The 21,074-nt window shown below is 40.8% G+C and overlaps 1 protein-coding gene across 10 annotated transcripts in view; it reads right to left on the reverse strand.

Moving 5' to 3' along the window:
* The window catches only part of mpdz (multiple PDZ domain crumbs cell polarity complex component), a 48,941-nt gene that overhangs the window by 15,998 nt on the left and 11,869 nt on the right, over positions 1-21,074 (reverse strand). For 4 of the 10 annotated variants that reach the window (XM_080290275.1, XM_080290272.1, XM_080290274.1 and 1 more), the window contains exons 9-27: positions 20,409-20,511; positions 19,935-20,023; positions 19,090-19,324; positions 17,510-17,587; positions 17,118-17,197; positions 16,843-16,989; positions 15,432-15,602; positions 14,400-14,585; positions 13,627-13,836; positions 12,427-12,585; positions 11,964-12,116; positions 8,425-8,751; positions 7,989-8,100; positions 6,518-6,716; positions 5,970-6,011; positions 4,709-4,816; positions 4,527-4,607; positions 4,227-4,404; positions 4,003-4,113 (exon numbers count right to left, since the gene is read on the reverse strand). In XM_080290275.1, coding sequence (XP_080146401.1) covers positions 4,003-4,113; positions 4,227-4,404; positions 4,527-4,607; positions 4,709-4,816; positions 5,970-6,011; positions 6,518-6,716; positions 7,989-8,100; positions 8,425-8,751; positions 11,964-12,116; positions 12,427-12,585; positions 13,627-13,836; positions 14,400-14,585; positions 15,432-15,602; positions 16,843-16,989; positions 17,118-17,197; positions 17,510-17,587; positions 19,090-19,324; positions 19,935-20,023; positions 20,409-20,511 — 2,769 coding nt within the window. Of the gene's footprint in view, positions 1-1,630; positions 1,718-4,002; positions 4,114-4,226; positions 4,405-4,526; positions 4,608-4,708; positions 4,817-5,969; positions 6,012-6,517; positions 6,717-7,988; positions 8,101-8,424; positions 8,752-11,963; positions 12,117-12,426; positions 12,586-13,626; positions 13,837-14,399; positions 14,586-15,431; positions 15,603-16,842; positions 16,990-17,117; positions 17,198-17,509; positions 17,588-19,089; positions 19,325-19,934; positions 20,024-20,408; positions 20,512-21,074 lie in introns of all 10 variants that reach the window. The other 6 variants (XM_026161919.2, XM_080290270.1, XM_080290265.1 and 3 more) reach the window with 3 other exon arrangements.

Raw genomic sequence — 21,074 nt, forward strand, 5'->3', positions numbered from 1 at the left:
GCTACCTTGAGATTATTCACTGCTTACAACAGAGTGATTTGAAACTTCAAGGGAAACAGCACAGATGTAGTTACTGTGCTCTCTTAGGTGGCCCTCGGTGGCTGCATTTTAAAACAGCTACTACTGCTCGGACTCCACTGCTCAGATATATCATCCATTAAAAATGGTATTTATCTCATGATTCGGTTTATTGTCGTGGATTTCACTTTAGCCGCACTCAGCGCTGACCCCAGTGACTCTGGAGTGAATTAGAAGAACGTCTTCCTGCAGCCGCAGAGCCACAATTAATGCCCTTATTATTTTCTCTTATACTTTCAGGGTTGCCAACTTAAATCCCCTGGAAAAATCTAATTTTTTAAATATATACAGACTTTCACCCATCATAACTCAAATCCACATATATTACCATCCACGAGGTCGATTTAAACAGATTCTCCAGCAAGTTTGACTAATGAGCCTTGCTAATAATGTCTCCTTGTATCACTGGATGTGTTCCTGAACACATTAACAGCAATGGCGACAACTTAATTATTCATCGGCTAGTTTATATTTAAGGCCATTTCTGAGGAAAAATATATATACACGGCTGCAACCTTTTTAATAATTAAACTAATAAGAAAACGAAAAAGCAACTGGATGAAAAACTAAAACGAAAATGTTTTTATGCCTTCAATATGCCCTCGGCTTTTTACGTGCAGACTTTTTTTTCCGTCTAGGTTTTATATGTTTTTAGCATAGACTGTATACAAAAATGGAGGCAGCCTAATGTATTCTTTTTAATGGCCAACAGGGGGCGACATCTCTGGCTATCGAAAGCAGTCCAGTTGTTTAGAAGTCTATGATGAAATGACCTCCCTGTGCATTGGATTTAATAGTGCAGTACCTATTTTAGTGATGGGTTTATACTTAATTGCTAGCGTAATACAACACAATGTTGGCCCATTTAGAGTAAAATACACAGATATATGGGTGTGGTAATATATCCTCAGTTCTTAAATGCATATCACCCCGATTTTATAAAAGAAATGGCCAAAGAGGACCAAAATCCTTAACTCGAGAGCTCAAAACAAGACAAAACTAAAAAGGCGGTGGCTGACGTTCGTCTATCAGTATGCCCTACAATACAGCACAAAAGATTTTTCGGCTGATATAAAGATAAAAAGTGCCAGCTGTGCTATTCCCACAAAAAGCTGGCAACCCTGATATTGTAGAGTTGATAATGACCATCTTTATATGAGGTATCAATTAAATTTTAATAAGCCCCGTGGTTAGAATCTAGTGTGCATGTGCAATAAATGTCACCAAAGCTCACCTTCAGCACAGATGTGTCTAAAATAGTGGCCACATTGATTTTAGCGCTTGGTTAAAAGCAGCATTTGGGGTCGCTGACATTAAACAAATGATTCAGTTCTTTTTCTCCTGGAGGGAATTTAGAATTCTGCTTTATTTCCATTAATGCGCACATCGTGTTTATTTCAAAGTCAAAGACGGACATAAAAAGAAAGACTCAGCCACCAGTCTGAGAGACAAAGGGAAAGAGTAGGGAGTGCAGATAATGCAACTAAGATAAAGTGTGATGGATAGCTTAAGCAATAAAAATGAGGGAGACAAAAAGAGAAAGACAGATTACCTGACATGTGCGAGGTGGCATGTGTGTGAAAGCGGTGGTGAGTTTCTTTACTGCGGGCGATGAAACTGGGCAATAAACTGACTCAGGCTGAGAACGCCATGTAGAGGAACAGAGATGTAGGTTGAGGCAGCTCATATTGTAGTAACTACTTAAAACTGTTCTGAGTACTTTAAAGAACTAGTTTGGTATACAGTACTGTGTAAATGTTTCCTACATTTTGCTAGCAAAAATAGAAAATGAGTAAACAGAGTGAATCATTTCCTGAAGTAATCATCAGGAATTACATTCAAAGCTCTTCTTTGGATGTTTCGGCCTGTTTGTTCTGTTCTCTTTCAAGATGATCCCACACTGCTTCAATAATGTTGAGGTCTGATCTCTGGGGAGGCCAATTCATGACTGATAGAGTTTCATTGTGTGTTTCTAAATCCAGGTATGCTTTTACTGCGTTGGCAGTGTGTCCAGAATCATTGTCTTGTTGAAAAATGAAGCTGTTCTCAGGCAGATGCTTTCCAGATGGCATTGCATGGTGGATCAAAATCTGATGGTACTTTTCTGCGGTCATAATTCCATCAGTTTTGTCAAGATCCCCACACCACTGACTGAAATTTATCCCGAAGCCATGACAGAGTCTCCACTGTGTGTTTTACAGATGCCTGTAGATACTGTTGTCCTTCTCTCTTGACCTCCTCCATTTATTTATTTAAGATGATTTGTACTGAGAACTTCAAATTTGCGCTGTTGCCACTGATTGTGTAATTTGGCATTACACTCAGCCTTTTCTCCCAGTTTCCCTTGAATTATTGACAGCCACCCGTCTACTGACACCATTTCTGATGAGGCATCAGTGAACAGTAGATGGATCAAGTGAATGGTCAGATGCATCTCTCAGGTTTTTTCCTAATTTTTTCCTACTTCTTAAAAGCTGACTTTCAGACACTTTCAGACACAGGTAGCTTTGTCCTTGTATTTCTTTAGTTCTTCACTTTTCAAGTTTCCTAAAAAATGGACAAACTGCACAACACGCTGAGATATGCCAAGCTTTCAGTTAATATCTCGTTGGCATTTTTTGTTAAAAATGTATGTTTTTGTGACAGACTGCTTGTAACAACGTGTGTAAAGTATAAAGAATTTATATTTGTATTTGCTAGGTTGTCTGTCACGTGTAGATACAACATCAGTTCTTTCCTTTACTTACTTTGTCTTTAATTTGAATAATTCATAGGTCAAAGTTAAGTCGCTTAACACGTAAAAAAAGTCTGAAGATTCTGAAGGTCAGTTTTTTAAGTCTTTAATAAAAAAAGCTCAAGACTTTTGCACAGTACTGTAACTTTGACCAAATAAGACATATAGTTAAAAGGTAACTAATTACGTGTCTCTTTTTTATTGTATTGTTTTGAAGTTACAATCAGCCACTAATTAAACATTAAACAATTAAATATTAGCAGGCTACTGAATTAGCCTGCTAATGTTTTTGTTAGCCTAGCTCATACTAGTATCAAGTGCACACTGTATTTCAGTATTTCTTTAGCTAACAACCATGACAGTTAGCTAGCTTTTAGCAACTAAAAGCTAAAAGGTTTATTCTAAACAGTGTTAACTTTTTAGATAATAACTTTAGTACTGTCGAGCTAACTGCTAAAAAACATATCAAAAATAATAAGACAACAAGGCCGAGAACCTCTTACCCAAAATACTACAGTTACTGTTTGGAAAACCAAAAGAATAAATCAAATGATGCTACAAATCCACGCAGAGCTCAGGGGAACTGCAAAGTCAGGTTCGGTCAATGGCCCTTATGCCATTGTTCCAAAAACACTGATCATAGCAGCTTTAATATCATTCTTGCCCTCCTCGTGTCCTTCCCCTGTTTTACATAAGATTATGGTTTGTTGTATGCTTAATGAGTAACCAGAATGTTTAGGAAAGCATGAGGGACTATCTCCTAATGTGTGAAAGGTGATGAAAGCAGGGAGATCTGACACTGGAGCCACGCCAGTAGCAGCCTCAGCAGGAAACGATTTAGTCATGCTTTAAAGGCCTGAGGGCACTTTCAAGCAACAAACGGTGTTGTTGATACACTGTTTCAGCGCTGCTCTTAAAGGTTAAAACACGCTAATACATTTAATATGCCAGGCAGGGTTTGCTGTCGCTCCATAAAAGAGTTCACATTTACTTTCAACGTACAGACAACCCAGGACAATAAAGGGGTCGTATACGGTACCTGTTAGCTTTTTGAAAGTGCCCTAAACGGCCTGTGCTGAAACACAAAAGTTTTACACGAGGTAACAAAAAAGAAGCTGCAGAGTGAGGATATTGTGACCTTTACATTACGAGGTAGTTACTGGGAAGCAGACGCTAATATACAGACTTACCCTGGGCCTCTGGATAATACTCTGGACCAGGAAGGAGACAGGGTTCCCTGCCCTCCGTATGGCCTCCACTGCCTCCTCATGACTAGCATCTCTTAGGTTTACTCCGTCCACCTGAAGGAAGCATAAAAAAAAAAAATTCTAGCCATTTATTTCAAACATTTGAGCACTTTAGTCCAAACGAATAAATTACATCGATTGTTCTGTGACACAAAAAGTCCCTTTACCTCTACAATTCGATCCCCAGTCTTCAGAGTCCCGTTCTGTCCAGCAGGACTGTCCTCCAGGATGTGCTTGATAAAAATGCCCCGCATCACCTCTCCAGAGCTCAGCCGGCTGCCCATCCCTCGGCCACCGACGATACTGATCCCCAGGGACTTGCCCGGCTCTCGGAAAAGCTCCACTCTGAGGAAGGTACCAATAAGGGATTGCAAGAGTTTTCACTTTAAACCTTGTGACATTTGATACGTGTACAAAATTGAATCAAAAGGTCAGGTACACATGTGTATGTGTCTGTGTTCACACACTTCCTCGGTTGGTTCCAGATGTTATAAGATGCGCTTTCTTCTCCTTCTCCGTCTTCGCGCTCGGGGAGGTTGGGAATTTCTCTAAAAATAGAAAAGAGGCTCCGCATATAAACATTTGTCTGTTCACCTTTAGGTTTGCCTGCAAATTGCATAACAAGTATCACTGTGGCAGGGGGACGTACTTCAGCGCTGGAGCTGCCACTGGAGCTGCGTCAGTGAAGATGTCGTCTTTAGGCTGCTCCAGGCTGGCCTTGTACTCCTCCAGATACTCAGCTGGGACATACGTAATGCTGAACCCCCCCCACCACACACATAAACATAAGCACACACACACATGAATGAGTGGATATTCACAAACTACACAACAACCTGGCCTCCATATTTATAAACCCTATTACTCACCGTTATTGGCAATTATGCCCCCATTCATTGCAAAAGCACAAAGTAATTTAACAAAAATAGAGGAGAACACGCAGTCAAGTGCAAACTGGAACCAAATCCTTACAGCTACCCCCCGCCGCCACCTTTTCATTAAACAAAACAGCTACTTTTAAACCTGCTCATTTACATTTAGAAGCCGTTGTCCCTGCATCAGATTTTACTTCACGAACGAGACTGCAGCAAAACTGACCTCAGTCTATTTGCAAAAAACTTCCCTGTGACGAGGTTGAGACGCTTTCGAAGTCCTGCATCACCTACTGCGTGACCGACGTGGAACAAATTTGATGGCTCTATTATTAACACAAACAAACTCCCTTTAGGAAATGAAACAAAAGAAAGCTGACAAACTGACGTTTCACAACAATTCAGAGTGAGGCTGATTCTCGGGGGCGCATTAGCACATCTGAGTGAAGCTAACAGATCTTCAGCAGATGGGTTGATTTTGATTTGTGTGTGTTTTTTTAAAAAAAATACATGGCATGCAGACAGAGGAAAATGAATGAAATAATGAAACGGATGAGTCAGTTCATTAAGAACATCACAACAGGCGGTGAGAGACGTGGCAGAGCTTATAAAGGAATGATGAGTGGAGGGAAAAACAGGAAAAACAGTGCGTTATGGTGTTTAAACATGTTAGTCACAATGGAAGCAAGAAGAAGACGTACAGCAGGTTAGGTGCTAAAAAAAAAGTGGTAGTCAATCAAGATTTATCCAGATCTGTTGTCACAGGAATAAAAATTCAAACATTTGTTAAAGCTGGTGCGCAGCTTCACAGTATTATTATTTAAATGCTACTCGGTGTATCTGACAGACATTAAAAACAGCATCTTTAGCAGCTATAGTCATATTTCGCTGTTGCTTTGGCACTCTGCTGTAAGTAACTGTCTGGATAAAACTCTAATAGACTATCATGAAGGTCGGCAGCAGATGGAAAGAAAGAGAGTTTGTTGTTGTTGTTGTTGTTGCAGAAAGACCACCAGCATGGAAGTTAGTCATACTCACACATAAAATGGGCACAGATCGTCCTCGGGTGCACAAGCAGATCTAGAATGTGAAGAGTTGGCTTTTTTATGCACCGCAGCTAACAAACTGCCAAGTTTAGTTCAGCAAGCAGAACTTGTCAAATACAACATTCGATTTACCTGTAAGGCAAGTCCTTCACAGGGCAGGGTTTCAGGCCAACAGTGTAACTTTAGTAGTGCTCATTTCTTTAAAAAAATAATCTGTCAGTAACTACTGAGCCTGCTGTATTCTGCATTTATAGGCTCATTTAAACGGACTCCACCACGCGGCTTACATAGAAATAGCTGAGAGGAGCTAATAATCATTTCATGCACTCGGTAATGCCAGACATTACTAATTATGTGCATATGGGCTAAATGAAAACTAACCGCTTGAATTTAAAATGATACAGGCATAAGCTTCACATTTAAGTCAAATGAATTACTGCAAACCGCAATCTGTTATTTTTGGCCACAATAATGGTCTCATTGAAATCATAATGCATGCTATTGTTTCGCATAAACGTGTATATAGATTATAGCCTTTACCCCATATCTGGCCCAATGAGAGAGTGCCTCCTGAGCATGGCGCGGGCCTGGGCGTTGGTCAGGTTGGCAGTGGGCTCTCCGTTGATAGCCAGGATGAGATCGCCAACCCCGAGACGTCCATCCCGGCTAATGGATCCTCCGTGGATTATGCTGCGGATCAACATCCCCAAACCGTCTTTCAAGGCGCTCACTGTCATCCCTTTGAAGAAGATGAGCAACTGTTTGATTTAAGTGATTTAAGTGACTTGAGTATTTCAGAAACTGTTGATCTGCTGGGATTTTCCCACACAACTAGCTTTAACAAGGGAAAATATCCAAAGAAAACGCCTTGTTGATGTCAGAGGTCAGAGGAGAATGGCCAGATGGCTTTGAGCTAAAGGCAACAGTAACTCAAACTACCACTCATCATAACCAAGACCAACAGCACATCGGACCTTGAGGCAGAAGACCACACCATTAGCTGCCACTCCTGTTAGCTAACAAAAGGAAACGGAGGCTACAGTTCACGCCAGCTCACCAAGGAGTCTCATTCGGATGGTAGGGTCACAGTTTAGTATAAAGAACACGAAAGCATGGATGCATGTTGCCTTGTATCGGCCTTTTTTGTGGTTTAATGGTGTGGGGATATTTTCTTGGCACACTCTGAGCCATTTTTACACTTTGTGTTTTTATACTGTGCCTACTCTTGGCTCTGTAAAACATCAGTGAGAGAAAATATCCCAACATTTAGTTACCTCAGGAACACAGTTAGACTATATTTTTGATTCTCTTCTACAAGAAAATCCATTCATTCTAGAAACTGTCAACATGTTGATAAATTTAATTTTCACATCTGTCTCAATGGAGTGTGACATAATATCTCTGGAGGCTCGTCTTCATCTGCACATACTGTCCATCATTCTTTTTATCCAGATGGGAGACACTCCGGCTAAAGCCTTCGACTACATTTTAAACTCCCTTTTGCAACAGCTTGATGTGTGAGAGTTCATTTACAAACTGTTTAAAAATACGATTAGTGTGCTCTATTTAAGAATGAATTCGGTCTAAGTAAGCTGCAAATTGAGAGCAAAATATGCCGAATATTCTCCACCCAATAAAAACCTTGAAAGAGCACAAACGAGCAAAATAAGAGACGATTTTCACTGAGGAATTGAAGATTTTAAACTGTAACTTCATAACACCTATTTGTTTTAGAAGTTCATACTTAATATTCTTGGAGCCAGTAGCAGCCCCTTGGGCAGGTTTTGAAATGCAAATAATGAGTATGGCGATGGGATTAGACTTTCTGAGTGGAAAACAGTCAAAAATTGCTTCTATCATTTTTCCATAAAACTGGATTTAGAAAACAGGAGATAAAAGTAAAGGCCAAATGCACCTTTCAATCCTGAAACCTCATTAACACTTCTGTGGAAAATGAGAAGAAAACAAATAAAAAGAACAAATTAACGATTGTAAAGAAATGAGCACAAACCCAGGCTGGAGTTGCCCTTGACGACTGTGATAGTCCTTTCAAAATTGCTCCCTGAGGTCAACGTTGCTTTGTCTCCGTCTTCTGCAGATTCTTTCGCACCAGCCTCCTCGTCCTTTAAGGTGATAATTCAGCACACTTAGTCATGACAGTAAATAAATATATTAATAAAGCCGGATTCCAAAACAAAGCAGGGTCTCTGGAGAAAAAGGCAGCGATTTGACTGTGAAAATCATTTTAAACAAATCAGCTTAGAACCTTTTTTATCTCGCGTTTGAAGGCAGCCTCTGAGTGGAGAGACTTTAAAAAAGAAATGATGGAGGATTATTTCCTTGCTGTTATAACGCACCTTGTCACATGTGCACAGCATAGAATATCCATTTTAATCTTATCTCCTGATCTTATCGCGAGCAAAAATTTAGACTTGTTAAATTCTTACCTTCATCAAAACTCTTATGTCTACAATCTCTCCGAAAGAGATAGCAGGCTCCTTCTGATAGTTAAGGCTCTCCACAGGTTCCTCCAGCACATTCGATCTGCTCCCAATTTCAGCAAACGGGCTGTATGAATTTGTGCCGTCCTCTGGGTCTTCTTTGCTCGGGAGCTGTCCCAGGTACTGGTCGGAGCTGCTCAGAATAGCATTAAAAGCCGGGATGTGGCTGGTCAGACTCGGAGGAGCGTAAGAGGCCGACTCCTCCGGAGAGAAGACTTGACTATTGTCTGCAAAGCAGGGATGCTCCTCCAGCAAGTTCAGTCGGGCTGTAAGCTGGAGTAAAACAAAGTAGAGCAGATTGAGTGAACATTCCCACTCTGTTAGTTAGACAACTGCCCAACAGGGACAATTCATCTCCCTCCATCGCTGCCGTGCCCTCCTTGTAATGAGCCACAGAAAAGCCATCGGAGGCCAGTAGAAAGTGGCATAAATTACTGAAGATCTTGAGAGCCGAGTGCATTATGCAGTTTTATTATAACAGCGTTTAAGACTTTATTAGAACCAGGCTGAATAGTAATGGTTCTCAGCAAAAAATCCTTCTGGGAGTCTGAACAGAAGTAAAAAAAAATGCAAATGTGCAAATATATAAAACATGAGAGTCTCAGTATATAGATATGTACTTAAAACAGGAAATATGAAGTGTAATTTGAAATAAGACAGCACTGAACTGGGCTTTGACAAATGGAGGAAAGTGAGATGGTTTTACTAAAGGCAGCTTCCAAAGTTAGGGATTAAACTGTTGTTATTATTAGGGGTCATTTATTACACCAGTTGTTTCAAAGCTTGAGGTCAGAACCCCCTCATGGATGTACAAAATATTAAATAAGTAATTTTTTGGCATGCAAAGCAGTACTACAAACTAATAGTTCAGTAAGAATCACTATATACACACCTCAGTCAGAATAGACAGGACCAAACTGTTTCAAATTTATAAATATACTGCTCAAAAAATGCACAGGAACACTTTGAAAACACATGAGATCTATGTGGGGAAACCTGCTGGATAGCTACACTGATTTGGACTGGATAATGTGTTAGGGATGAAAGGATTCCACCTCGTTTGATGGAAATGAAAATGATCAACTACAGAGGGAAGAAATCAAAGAGACTCTGAAAATCAACGTCAAATAATGATGCGGCAGGCGAGTCCATTTGGCTGAAATTTCATTGCACTCCAACTCCAAATGGTACTCAGACGTTTGTATGACCCTCATGTGCTTGTATGGCTCCAAATGAGACGATGGATGGTTCCAGGTCTGGACCAGGGCATCACTGAGCTCCTGGACAAGCTCCTGAGATGCAACCTGCAACCATTATGTTTCTGCTGGATGGGCAGAAACATAATGTCCCAGAGGTGTTCTTTTGATTTAGGTCGGGCAAGCATGGGGAGCAATCAATGGTATCAATTCTCTCCTAGAGAAACTACCTGTCTCCTGAAATCTACTCCATGCTCTGTGCTGGGAGACAGTGGCACATATTGATGTGCCACCCTGGATGAGTTGAACTACCTGTGCAACCTCTGTAGGGTCCAGGTATTGCCTCATGCTAGCTCTTGTGACACTGACCCTAATCAAATGCAAAAGCATTCCTGTTGTGGAGGTTGTCTCATCGTTGCCCCTCTAGTTCACCTGATGTCGTTAACAGTGTTGGTCAAGTTACTTGAAAAAAGTAATCAGTAACTAATTACTGATCACTTCCCCAAAAAAGTAATCCCATTACTTTACTGATTACTTATTTTCAAAAGTAATTAATTACTTAGTTACTTTTTAAAAACACGATTTACAACCTGAAGAGGTGATAAAGCGATAGATCTTTCAGCCCAATTCTACTTTTTCTACATAATCCATCATACAAAATGTAATCAAATGGAAAAGTCTCTTTTTTTAACTTGTTTTATTAGTTTTAATCTTTTAACTTTATGCCTCAAGCAAAAATTTAATTATATGCAACATTCTGACTTGAATAAATTAGTTTAACATTTAAACCTATTTTCTGCACATTCCAGCACATAAAATAAAATATTTTTTGTGTTTACACTCACTCTTTCAAATAGATGCAAGTAAAACACAGCAGAAAATAAATAAAGTCAAAGACTCAGCGGTCCTGTTGCTCTATTTTCACCTGTAAAGCAGGACTGCGGTAGGCGGAGGTTTACACTGGTGCAGGTGTGCCGCGGTCAGTGGAAGAATCCGCGAGTTTCTCTCTGAGTTTCCCATTACATCGTTGCGCACTCGGTGCTTGCTTGGAAGTTTAGGGGTTGTTTTCGCTGTAAAAAGAAGTTTTCTTCCCACGCAAGATGGACGCTAATGTTTTTGTCACTTTTTATGGAATCAAACTCAAAGTAAGGTCAGTGCTTCCACGCTTTAAACGCTGCACGCTCATACTCTCTCCCACAATCGATATGTGATCCACTGTTGATCTGCACACAGCTGTTGTCACTAACGGAGCACTCGCTTACGTCACTGTCGTGAGACATTCTCGCAAAAAATCACGGTTTTAGTAACGCAGTAACGCAGCGTTCCTACGGGAAAGTAACTGTAATCTAATTACCGTTTTTGCAATAGTAATCCCTTACTTTACTCGTTACTTGAAAAAAGTAATCAGATTACAGTAACGCGTTACTTGTAACCAACACGTGCCAAAGAGATAAGATATATGCTGAAGAAAATGAATGCAGAATGTCCCAATTTTCTAATTAAAGTTACAAATCATTCCCCATCCAAACGAACAAGCTGATAGTCAGGTAAACAGAGAACTCACTAACTTAAAGGCAGAGACATTCTTGAGGCGAGTTACAATGTGGTGAACTTTACATTGTTGTTCAGGAAACAGGCACGGAGTGAAAGGTTAAAAAAAACATCCAGCCTCACAGTCCGGAAAAGCTGGTGCATTTCTTACGGTCACTGATGTAAATTTATCAAGAGACTTGTTGCTTTCCTCTGGAGCACATGATCACGCTGAGGCTGAGCTGTCGGGCTTGGTACAAACAGCTGAAATGTATTTTGTGAAATCCCCCAGTACTATAAATTGCCACGAGTCGTCCTGCCCCACGTTCGTCCCTCTGGGCCGCCCTATTATACGATAAATTACGCAGCGAGGCCCTACAAATAAGGTCGGCTGTGGCCTTTGGGAAAACTGGAAACACACAGATACCCTTAGGAAAATAGTTTGTCTGCTCCTTACTCTTTTTTTGCGGGGTTATTTTCCTTATAATTTAATATCCATTTGGAGAGTTTCAGTTCTTGGGGCTGTGGATATAACACCGAGTTCAGTAATGTAGTTACTGCCCTAACAAAGAACAGAAAACATGTCTCATGACATTTTGGCCCTCCATAGCAAAAAACCCCAAAGAATAATGACTACATGCTGTAAAGCTCATTGTGACAAAGGGCACGAGATGGTGCGGTAACATTTAATGAAATGAGGAAAACAATATCAAGCTGTGCTTCTCATTTCAGTTACATTTTATAAATAAAGGTCCTTACCTTAGGTGTGGATGAGTGTAGGTAATCCAGGTCTGTGCTACAGGTGCTACCATGGAGAGCGATCATGGAAGCTTGGAAAGTGTCGTCCTCGATCCCGGAGTAAGAATGACCTAACATCTTTTCATCAGGCAGGTCTGCATCACTGGTATCAATCTGCCGTAATGGATCAAAATACAAATAGCTGGGACACTTAGGAAGAATCACTAATCATGCTATTGTAGGAATGTAATGCAAGTCAATCAGAATTGATGTAGCTACAGCTAATGAAGCCTTAACAATAAAACCCTCAATCGACTGCGTGTATTTATTAGAATACCATTCATATAAGCTAACTGTTGCATGATTACAAGCATGGTACGCTTCAAAATTACGAGAAGGAAGCAAAAGTATAAGTTGTGTTTCCCTTTTCATGAGCTGTGATTGATTGATAGATTTTTTTCAGTTTTCCCAGAAGCTAACTAACCAATGCAGGCTCTGCTCGGTAAAGGATGCCCTCAGTCAGTCCTTCTTCCTCTCCTTCTTCAACCAAAATACTGTTGAAGTCAAATGATTGGATGGTGGGTGATGAAGTTATTTCCTGCTCACCATATGGGTGTGGAGAGTGGGAATATCCACATATTCCCTAAGAAAGTGGAGAAATTCTTTCAGTGTCCCCGGCTTTATGGAATTACACTACATTAACCAAATTACACTACATTAACCAAAACCTAGAGCAAATAAATTAACATGGAATGATGATGGAAAGCGATGTTACATTTTTGAGGATGCTGTTATTTAACTATAGAGTTCAATCATCTCGACGTTCTGAATTTCATGTTTTTTACATGCATTCTATGGAAAGCAAAAGAACTTTTGCAATTTACTGTGAGTAGCGTGCACCCTAGAAATGTATGAAAACCAAGATGGCATATTGCAGGATTACACTAGTAAGACTCAATTTTGAGAGGCAACACAACAAAATACTTCTCAGAAGTCCATTCCACGTCCTGCAGCAGAGCAGGATAACTCCACAGAGGCTTCCAGCAGCTCTGTAATCCAGCTAACCCTGGCAGCCCAGAGGTCTCGCTGAGTAATCCAACGACAGATTCAATACAAGAGAACTGCGGCTCTACAGCTGAAAGAATGCAAGCTGTTTTTGCAGGGAGAGAAACATCCTGTACAAGGAGCACAGCTGCCTGGAGCAATGAATATGCCGTTGGACGGACCTAATATCTTGACAGGTGCCCTTGTATGTTTAAATGTACAAGAGGGGATGTGCTACTGGAGAATTCGATAACATAATAATATAAAACAAAGGGTCCAGGGCATTTTAGGCTGGTCACCTCCCCTGAAAGAATAGTGGGTGGAATGCTAAACCATGCAGCCTACCTCCACACTGTTTCCTGCATGAAAAATTCAAGCCCTTGTAAGCTGAGCTGTCATGACTGGAGACTAACTTGTGTGATATATGGACTGCTGGATTTAAAACCCTGCATACGTAGAGGGACAGATCCCTGACAAATACTGCAGAAAATTCACAAAAGCACAGAGTAAATCTCAGTAACTCTGACAGGTACACGTACACTTAATACTACAATCACGCAAAACACATTTGAACTTTGATTTTCAAAGCGATTTAAAGTAGAGGGGGGAAAAGCAAATGCTTTCTAATAACAATTCTTACAGGCAGTGGTTTGGCGACTCCGATCTGGACCTTGCCGAGCTTGGCCCCCTTAAGGGCCTGGACGGCATCCTCCAGGCTGGCGTTCTCCAGGTTGCTGCTGTTAACGTACATGAGTCGGTCTCCTGGCAACAGCCTGCCATCCTTCTCTGCGACACCATTGGGAACCAGAGAGCGAATCACAATCACCGTTTTGGCCGGGTCCAGTGGGTCCTGTGGTGATGTTAAGCCAGCACAAGTCAATGAGTAAATTATCACAGCCTCATATGGAGATCACATCGAATTCAGGTCATTTTCTTAACCACTCCCACACACACACGTGGGGTATTCATTTCTTGTGGGGACATCTAATTGACATAATGCTTTCTCTAGCCCCTTACCCCAACCCTAACCATGAAAAATGAATGCCTAACCCTTAGCCTAAACCTAACATATTGTCACTGAAACCACATTTTGAGTCTCAAAAATGCCTTCAAACTTGAGGCGACCATAATCCTGGTCCCCACAAATAAACTTCCAATTTTTGGCCTCCACAAAGATATGAATACACACTCAGACACACACACACACCACCGAGCTTTTTCCATCTAATAAAAGTAGCCCATATTGTGAATATGGCCACGTTTAAATATCCTATAATACAGAAATACGCACAATGTAGACACGTTTAAAAAACTAAAGAAAAAAACTCATCATCTAAACATGTTAAAAAAGGATCTGTTACCTGAATATTGATATTTGTTACATTTCCATTAAACCCTAGAACATAATCCCACCTGGTAATCCAAAATGCTGAATCCCAATCCCCCTTCTCCTTTTTCGAGCTCGATATTCTGGATCTCCAACTCCCACATAGCCAAAGGGGATCCTATCGCCTCCTCGCTCACGTTGCCCTGTGTCGCCGCTATTGTATTCACCTCTGGGTGTTCAGCAACCACTACACCGCTGAGGTCTATTTGATTCTGCACAGAAAGGAAAAACCCAAAATCACTATGTAACCCCATGCCTTCGTCGCTTTGACTCTCAACCCATAGGCTGCTCCCCTCTAGTTCTGTTTCTGGCTCAGGTTTCTGGCAGCAGATGAAAGGGAAATATCTTTGGGATGCTCGGGCCTTAGTACATTATCACAGATAAGGCGAGAGAGATGAAAACCCCCTTACCCAAAGGAAAGCTGCTTTTGATGTCTCATATCTCTAGCAAATGTTGCTGGCTACTGCTGAGGTATTGCTAGAATTGGTCTTAATAAACACTCAGCCTTCCCTGCTTATCACTAAGTCTTAATCCATCATGGATGGCAGTGTGGAAACCCGATAGAGCAATTGACAGCAAGCTAATAATGGTTGATGGGTTAGAACAGAGAAGGAAGACTTAAAGAGCATCATTCTCAAATTGCTTTATATGCACAGGCAGGAAAACATATTCTATGATGTGGTAATGCTTTCAAAAGGAGGCCTGCATATGCATCGTCTGCAACAGTACTTTCTTAGTAATATACACCGGACAACTGATTATCTGAGTGTTAACACAGATATCTAACCAGCCAATCACATGGCAGAAACTCAATGCATTTAGGTATGTGGACAGGGTCAACACGATGTGCTGTTCAAACAGAGCATCAGAACCTTGTTGAATCTGTGCCATGAAGAAATAAAGCAGCTCTGCAGGCAAAAGGAGGTCCAACCCAGTACTAGCTAGGTGTACCTAATAAAGTGTCCTGTAAGTGCAGACTGCAAGTTTGTACCCTTTTACTTGGATGTTTTTTGTAGTATTAAGTATTAAACGGACTGCAGCATCATGAGTGCAGGTACCTTCAATTTCGATGTTGTGGACAAAGCCTCTGATTCTCTCTGCTCAGCATCCACCTCAGGCTGAAGGTCGGGGGCCGGCCTGCAGCATGTCACGTACACGTGGAGCGGAAGCTCCTTCAAGATTCTCACTACTTCTTTGTGGCTCTCACCAATCAAGGAAATGCCATTGACCTAAGAAAGAAAAGGTTAAAACTTAAAACTAATCATAATATGAATTTAAAATCAGGACCAAGTGGTTACAGTACATGTCACGTGGGATAAAGTGCCTCTCAGCAGCTGAGCCTTAGCTAAACGGATCTCTGCTGCAGATCTTTGTGGACATTTTCTTACTATTCCTCCTAAAAAAAAAGGCAAAATGCCAAAGAATAATTTTAGTAATCCCAAGAAGCACTTCTTATATTTATTTATTTACTTATTTATTTTATTTATGTGTGGGAAGTGGAAAAAGTTGTAAACTCAGTACTGACACCTTTTCAACCTACGTTTGCAGTTCTCAAACTTATTTTGGCACCTCAACCCTCCTCAAAAAGAGAGAAGGGATCATTAACCATACGAAAGAATCCAGTTCATTTTAAAAAAGCTTAACACAGCTGCAGTAGCAAATCCCTGTTTATTTTCTCCAGCTAAATCAGATTCATTTAACATTGATTCACCCCATATTTTCCCAGTAGCCTACTACGCTGCACAGTTTGCAAACCACTGACTTAAGTTATTGTGGCAACAGTTGCCCAGCAGAAAGGGAGCAACATAGCAACATTAGCATTAATCTGCAGGTTGGCGCCACTCTTGCAGAAAACAGGAGGTTTTTAGACCTTTGTACTGAAACGGCCTCCTGCCAGAGATGGAAATGAGAGTGGTGAGAATAAACCGGAACAGCTAAAAGGCAAGCCATGAATACAAAACAAAGACCTAAAAGTAGCAAAAACAAATGTAAAACCAGGAATTTATTTACCATAACTCCAAATAACTCATTTGGAAACATACTTAAACAGCTGATACACCACTGATTAATCCAGCTTTCAGCTCTATGTGGAGTGATTTTTATTACTTTCTTTGGGGGAACTATATTTGGGGAAATATATGGAGCGTAACCTCCTCAGACTTCACCCTCTTCCCCAAGCATCCTTGAATTAGGTGAAGTTGTATCAGAAGCTTATCCTCTGTTGGTGAATTTTTAGGTAGGAATCATTCCTAATAAGTGAAGCCCATACATGCCTTATTGGCATATACAGCAGTTGTCAGGCACTGTGTTATAACTACAAAGGAAACACCACAAAGACCATTATAATCAATGTAAGTACTTCCAGAGTTGCTGTATGACAATATGTACTGCACTAAAACTGAGCTCCATGAACCAACCAACCAACCTTCTGTAAATACTAATAACAAATGTAATTTTCGAGTATTATACCTCAAGAAGCTCATCTCCACTGAACAGCTTGCCACAGCGACCGACCGGTCCCTCAGGAAGGACAGATCGGATGTAATGATGTCCGCTGTTGGCTTCTAGACTGATGCCCAGACCGCTGTTCTCGGTAAACTTCTCCACCTGAGCCACCTGTCAGGGTAACAGTAAATCACATCTCTTTATGTGAAGTCTGTCAATGATTCAGACCCTTTTGTTTGATGACCCAGGTCACTGTTATTTTTTACAATATCTGCTATGAATCTAAACAGTAAACTTACCACAACTTCATTACTTGGGCCCAGAATTTCCTGCCACTTCTTCATTAACTCCTCCTCTTCAAAAGGTGTTAAGCTCGGTTCTTCAAAAACACAATATGTTATGCAATAACACACAAAAATTAAGACGGTGTTGTCATAAGCCATTCACAGGTGGCACTGCACCATAAACTTCCAAGTATAAGCAAAGTACTTGAAAATGTGTCGTGGAAGATCAAATAAACCCTTATCTGCTACCATTTAAATGTCTGAACCTAGCAACAGCAGCCGTCTCAGCATGTCCTCACATTGTGTGCTGCTAGTCGGTGCGGTCCTGTCAATAGAAGCCCTTATCTGTCAGATTTGGGCCCAATATCACTGCTAAAGCACACGGAAAAAGCATCTCAGCCTCCTACCATGTTTGTCTTCTGTTAGCTGATCCGTGGCAGGGCTGACATCAGATCCTTCACTCTTTGTGTGGAGCTGCTTTTCATCTGTGGAGACGGTAAACACACAACGGACAGTGAGACGCACAAAGGAGCCATCGACCTTCCACCAGCAGCACACGCACAGCACAAAAAACCCTCAACACTGACACAGAATCTGTTAGTGCCTAATCACTCTTGCTTTGAAAGAGGACCTTCTCTCTTTTCCCTTTATATCAAAAACACATAAAGCGCCTTTGCTAATGTTTGCTAATCCATAAAAATACCAGGACTTTTAATACACGTTTAATGAGCCTGGGACTCATTTTTGTCTTTGGGGTTCCGCAAGGCACAGAACTGGTCACCCATGAAATGAATACTTGCCATGAAGTGAATTTTATATTAAAGTCTTTTAAGTTCCAGCATACAAATACGACTCAGCAGATTGTTATGGAAGGATGTGACAACAGTTTAAGTTAATGGTTCGATTTCTTTCTGTTGTTTCATTCATTTAATGATTGAGCAAAAAGCACACTGTGCACATACACACACACACTCCTGTTTCTCCTATACTCAGAGTTTTCAAAGCAGCCAAAAACTACTCTACCCTTCTTCCCTTTAGTCTCTCTCATAGCTGTTGGTTTTCTGGTTTTCTTCATGTTTCAACTTCCTAGTGCTAAAAATAATCACTTTCAGTCTCCATCTATTACTGCCGACACTAAACAACTTGTGCAAGTTGCTTGACTTTCTTCTGCAACAGCCCAGAGGTCCTGGCATTAAATAAGTTTCTTCTTATTTAATGCCAATATTACATAAATGCAAAGGTATTAGAAAAACACACAAGAACGAAGATAAATGCAGGTTTCTCCTTGGTTGGGATGTTATGCATTGTGCACTATTTTACTATTCTGAAAGTTGATTTACTTCAACTCTCAACCAACATGATGCTAAGTTTTGGATTCCGTACAAAGACGGCTGTTAAATTTCTAGCCAGTCTGACTGCTACGAAGGGTAGTGCTTAAAAAGCACTTAACTATATTGCCATATCTGAGAAAATAGTTTTTGTCCTCTTGGCATTTGTCAGCAGCGTTAATTAGCATATTTCAACCTCTAATTAGGAGCGACGGGGCTGTAACGTGGGAGTATTCTGCTGTTATTATGAGGAGGAACCTTTTAACCTGCAATAAGCAATTATTTTTCAATATTAGGAATTGGTGTAAAATGGTTACTCGCAATATGAAAAAGTCGATTTCTCTGCAACTGAATGATCCTGTGTTCAGGCTTCAGCTTCCTCACTCTATGCATATGATGTTGTTTTAGGCCATAACTCCAGCCAACAACATTTGTGTGTGGCAGGAGTAAGTTCTGTTTGCATCTGTTTACAACACCATAAAAGTGTCTGAAATTTCCTTTTGGAGTCACATGGAAATGACTCCTCACTGCATCATGAAACTCCTGTCTGAGCCAAATTTACACATCAAATGACACCTTTTTTGACAGGATGATGAGAAGTAAGGGATTTTTTTTTTTAATCTATCCTCATTAAATTTCTCTCACTTAATCCATCCTACCTTCAGCAGCCTCCTCAGCTTTCTTTCTCTCCAGCTCCAGCTCCTTCATGACGGTGGTGGTTGTGGGGATGGTGGTGGAAGGGGGGAGGACGGTGACAACGGGGGCTGTGACAGGGGGGATCTCATCGGGCCTGAAGCCCCGCCGGATCAGCTTAAGGTGGACCGTCTGGCCCGTGTGTCTCAGCACTTCAACTGCCTGTTGATTGGTGTATTCCTGGATGTTCACGCCGTCGACCTGCAGAGGGCGATCTCTTGTGAGCCGGTGGATTAAAGGAGAGGCAGAACGGCTTGCTTGCACAATATGAGTGTGCTGAAGCGCCATCTATGTTCTTGCTGGAAAGAGATGAACTGCAATGGCATTAACTAAAGACTGATTTCTGCACCCGAGTGTCGTCTAATCCACGACTTCATTCATTTAGGTCATTCAGGGCAGGTAGGAAGTAGATAGTTTTAAATCCCTCACAATCATGAGCGTTTAGGTGAACTCCCAAAGCAAGTCCATCCTCACACACCAGCACACAAGTAAGTCAGAACTTCTTCAAGAAAACATGTAAAAACATCCACTCATGGCTTCACTGTTAATGACCTACAGTAATGAAATTACAGACTTAACTGCTCGGTGTCCTGTTTCAAAACTCTTTTATATTCAGAGTCGCAAGAAGAACAAATAAAAAGCATAATTGGGAATTATTCAAATTCATGCATCTCATAATTTCCCTCCATTGCCTAAATGTGTAAATTTGATCACAATCAATGATAATATGAAACATTTGCTGCATGTTTGATCTCGTTCTGCTGAAAACAGAAGCCAGCCGTAACCAAAAGAGCATAATTAGTGTACTTACTGCTATAATCTGGTCTCCAATGTGAATACGGCCATCTTGGTCTACAGTGCTGTCTTTTGTTATGCTCTTAACAAAGATACCAGAGGGCTCTGAGGAATCAGAACAGTTGAGACACATAAATGGGTGAAGACATTAAATGTGTTTCAATTTGTGTTTCAATAAACGGAGGGCACTTTTTACTAACTTTACAAATTACAGATCCCTGAATATAATCAGAAATTTCAAACTATTTACAGAACGATCAGGTGTTCGGCATTCAATAAGATGCCACACAAATTATTTGTACCACTCCACTATAAAGGAGAACGTCACAGCCTGATACCTGCAGGCCTGACAGCAGCAGGCGTATCACTGCTCCTGTTTCTACCTGGTTTCTACTCTGGTTTTACGTGGCCTATCAACACAATGTAAAAACTGGCATATATAATAGAAATATAAAATCTCCATATTATTTTAAAAAAATCAGTTTTTCACCTGAATTCTTATCTCCAACATAACCAGCAATAGTGATCCCGAGTCCTTGGGTGTTCTTAGTAAGGCTCACATCAAATGCCTCAGCATCCTCTTCCTCGTAGCCCTGCGTGTAGACGCAGAGAAATGAGTCAGCATCACAGCAGAAACCAAATGAAAGCGATGTTTTACTTTGGAACAGAAGAAAGGAAAATTGCGGCACATCAAAATACATTGTTTAACTTTGATTAATGAGCGCTCAGTACCTGTCAGCCAAAAATAAGACTCACAGTTACTGTGTGTGATCACAGGGATATGATGTTTGTCATTCACATTGTGAGTCACTAATAATTCAATCAAGTCAAAATAGAAGCGAGTGCTGAAAATGGCCATGAAATTGCTGTTTGTAGGAGGCTCTGAGCTTTTTTTTTTCCTTCTTTTTCTGGGAACGTAAAGCAAAGTGTGAGTCACAGGTGATGCAACCTGCAATTTTCTTTAATTGCATTTGTACTGGCTTGTCAAGCAGGAAGAAAAGATAAAACTGGATATGAAGGACCTGAAGTTTATGTGTGAAGTTTTTTATATATATAACTGTGTATGGTGTGTCTTGCATGGCAGGCAATTACCATCAGGATGACGGGTTCTCCAGAAAACGCTTTATTGCGAGGATAGTGCGAGTCATAAAATCAA

Source organism: Astatotilapia calliptera, chromosome 3, assembly GCF_964374335.1.
Source record: "Astatotilapia calliptera chromosome 3, fAstCal68.1, whole genome shotgun sequence".
Taxonomy (NCBI): domain Eukaryota; kingdom Metazoa; phylum Chordata; class Actinopteri; order Cichliformes; family Cichlidae; genus Astatotilapia; species Astatotilapia calliptera.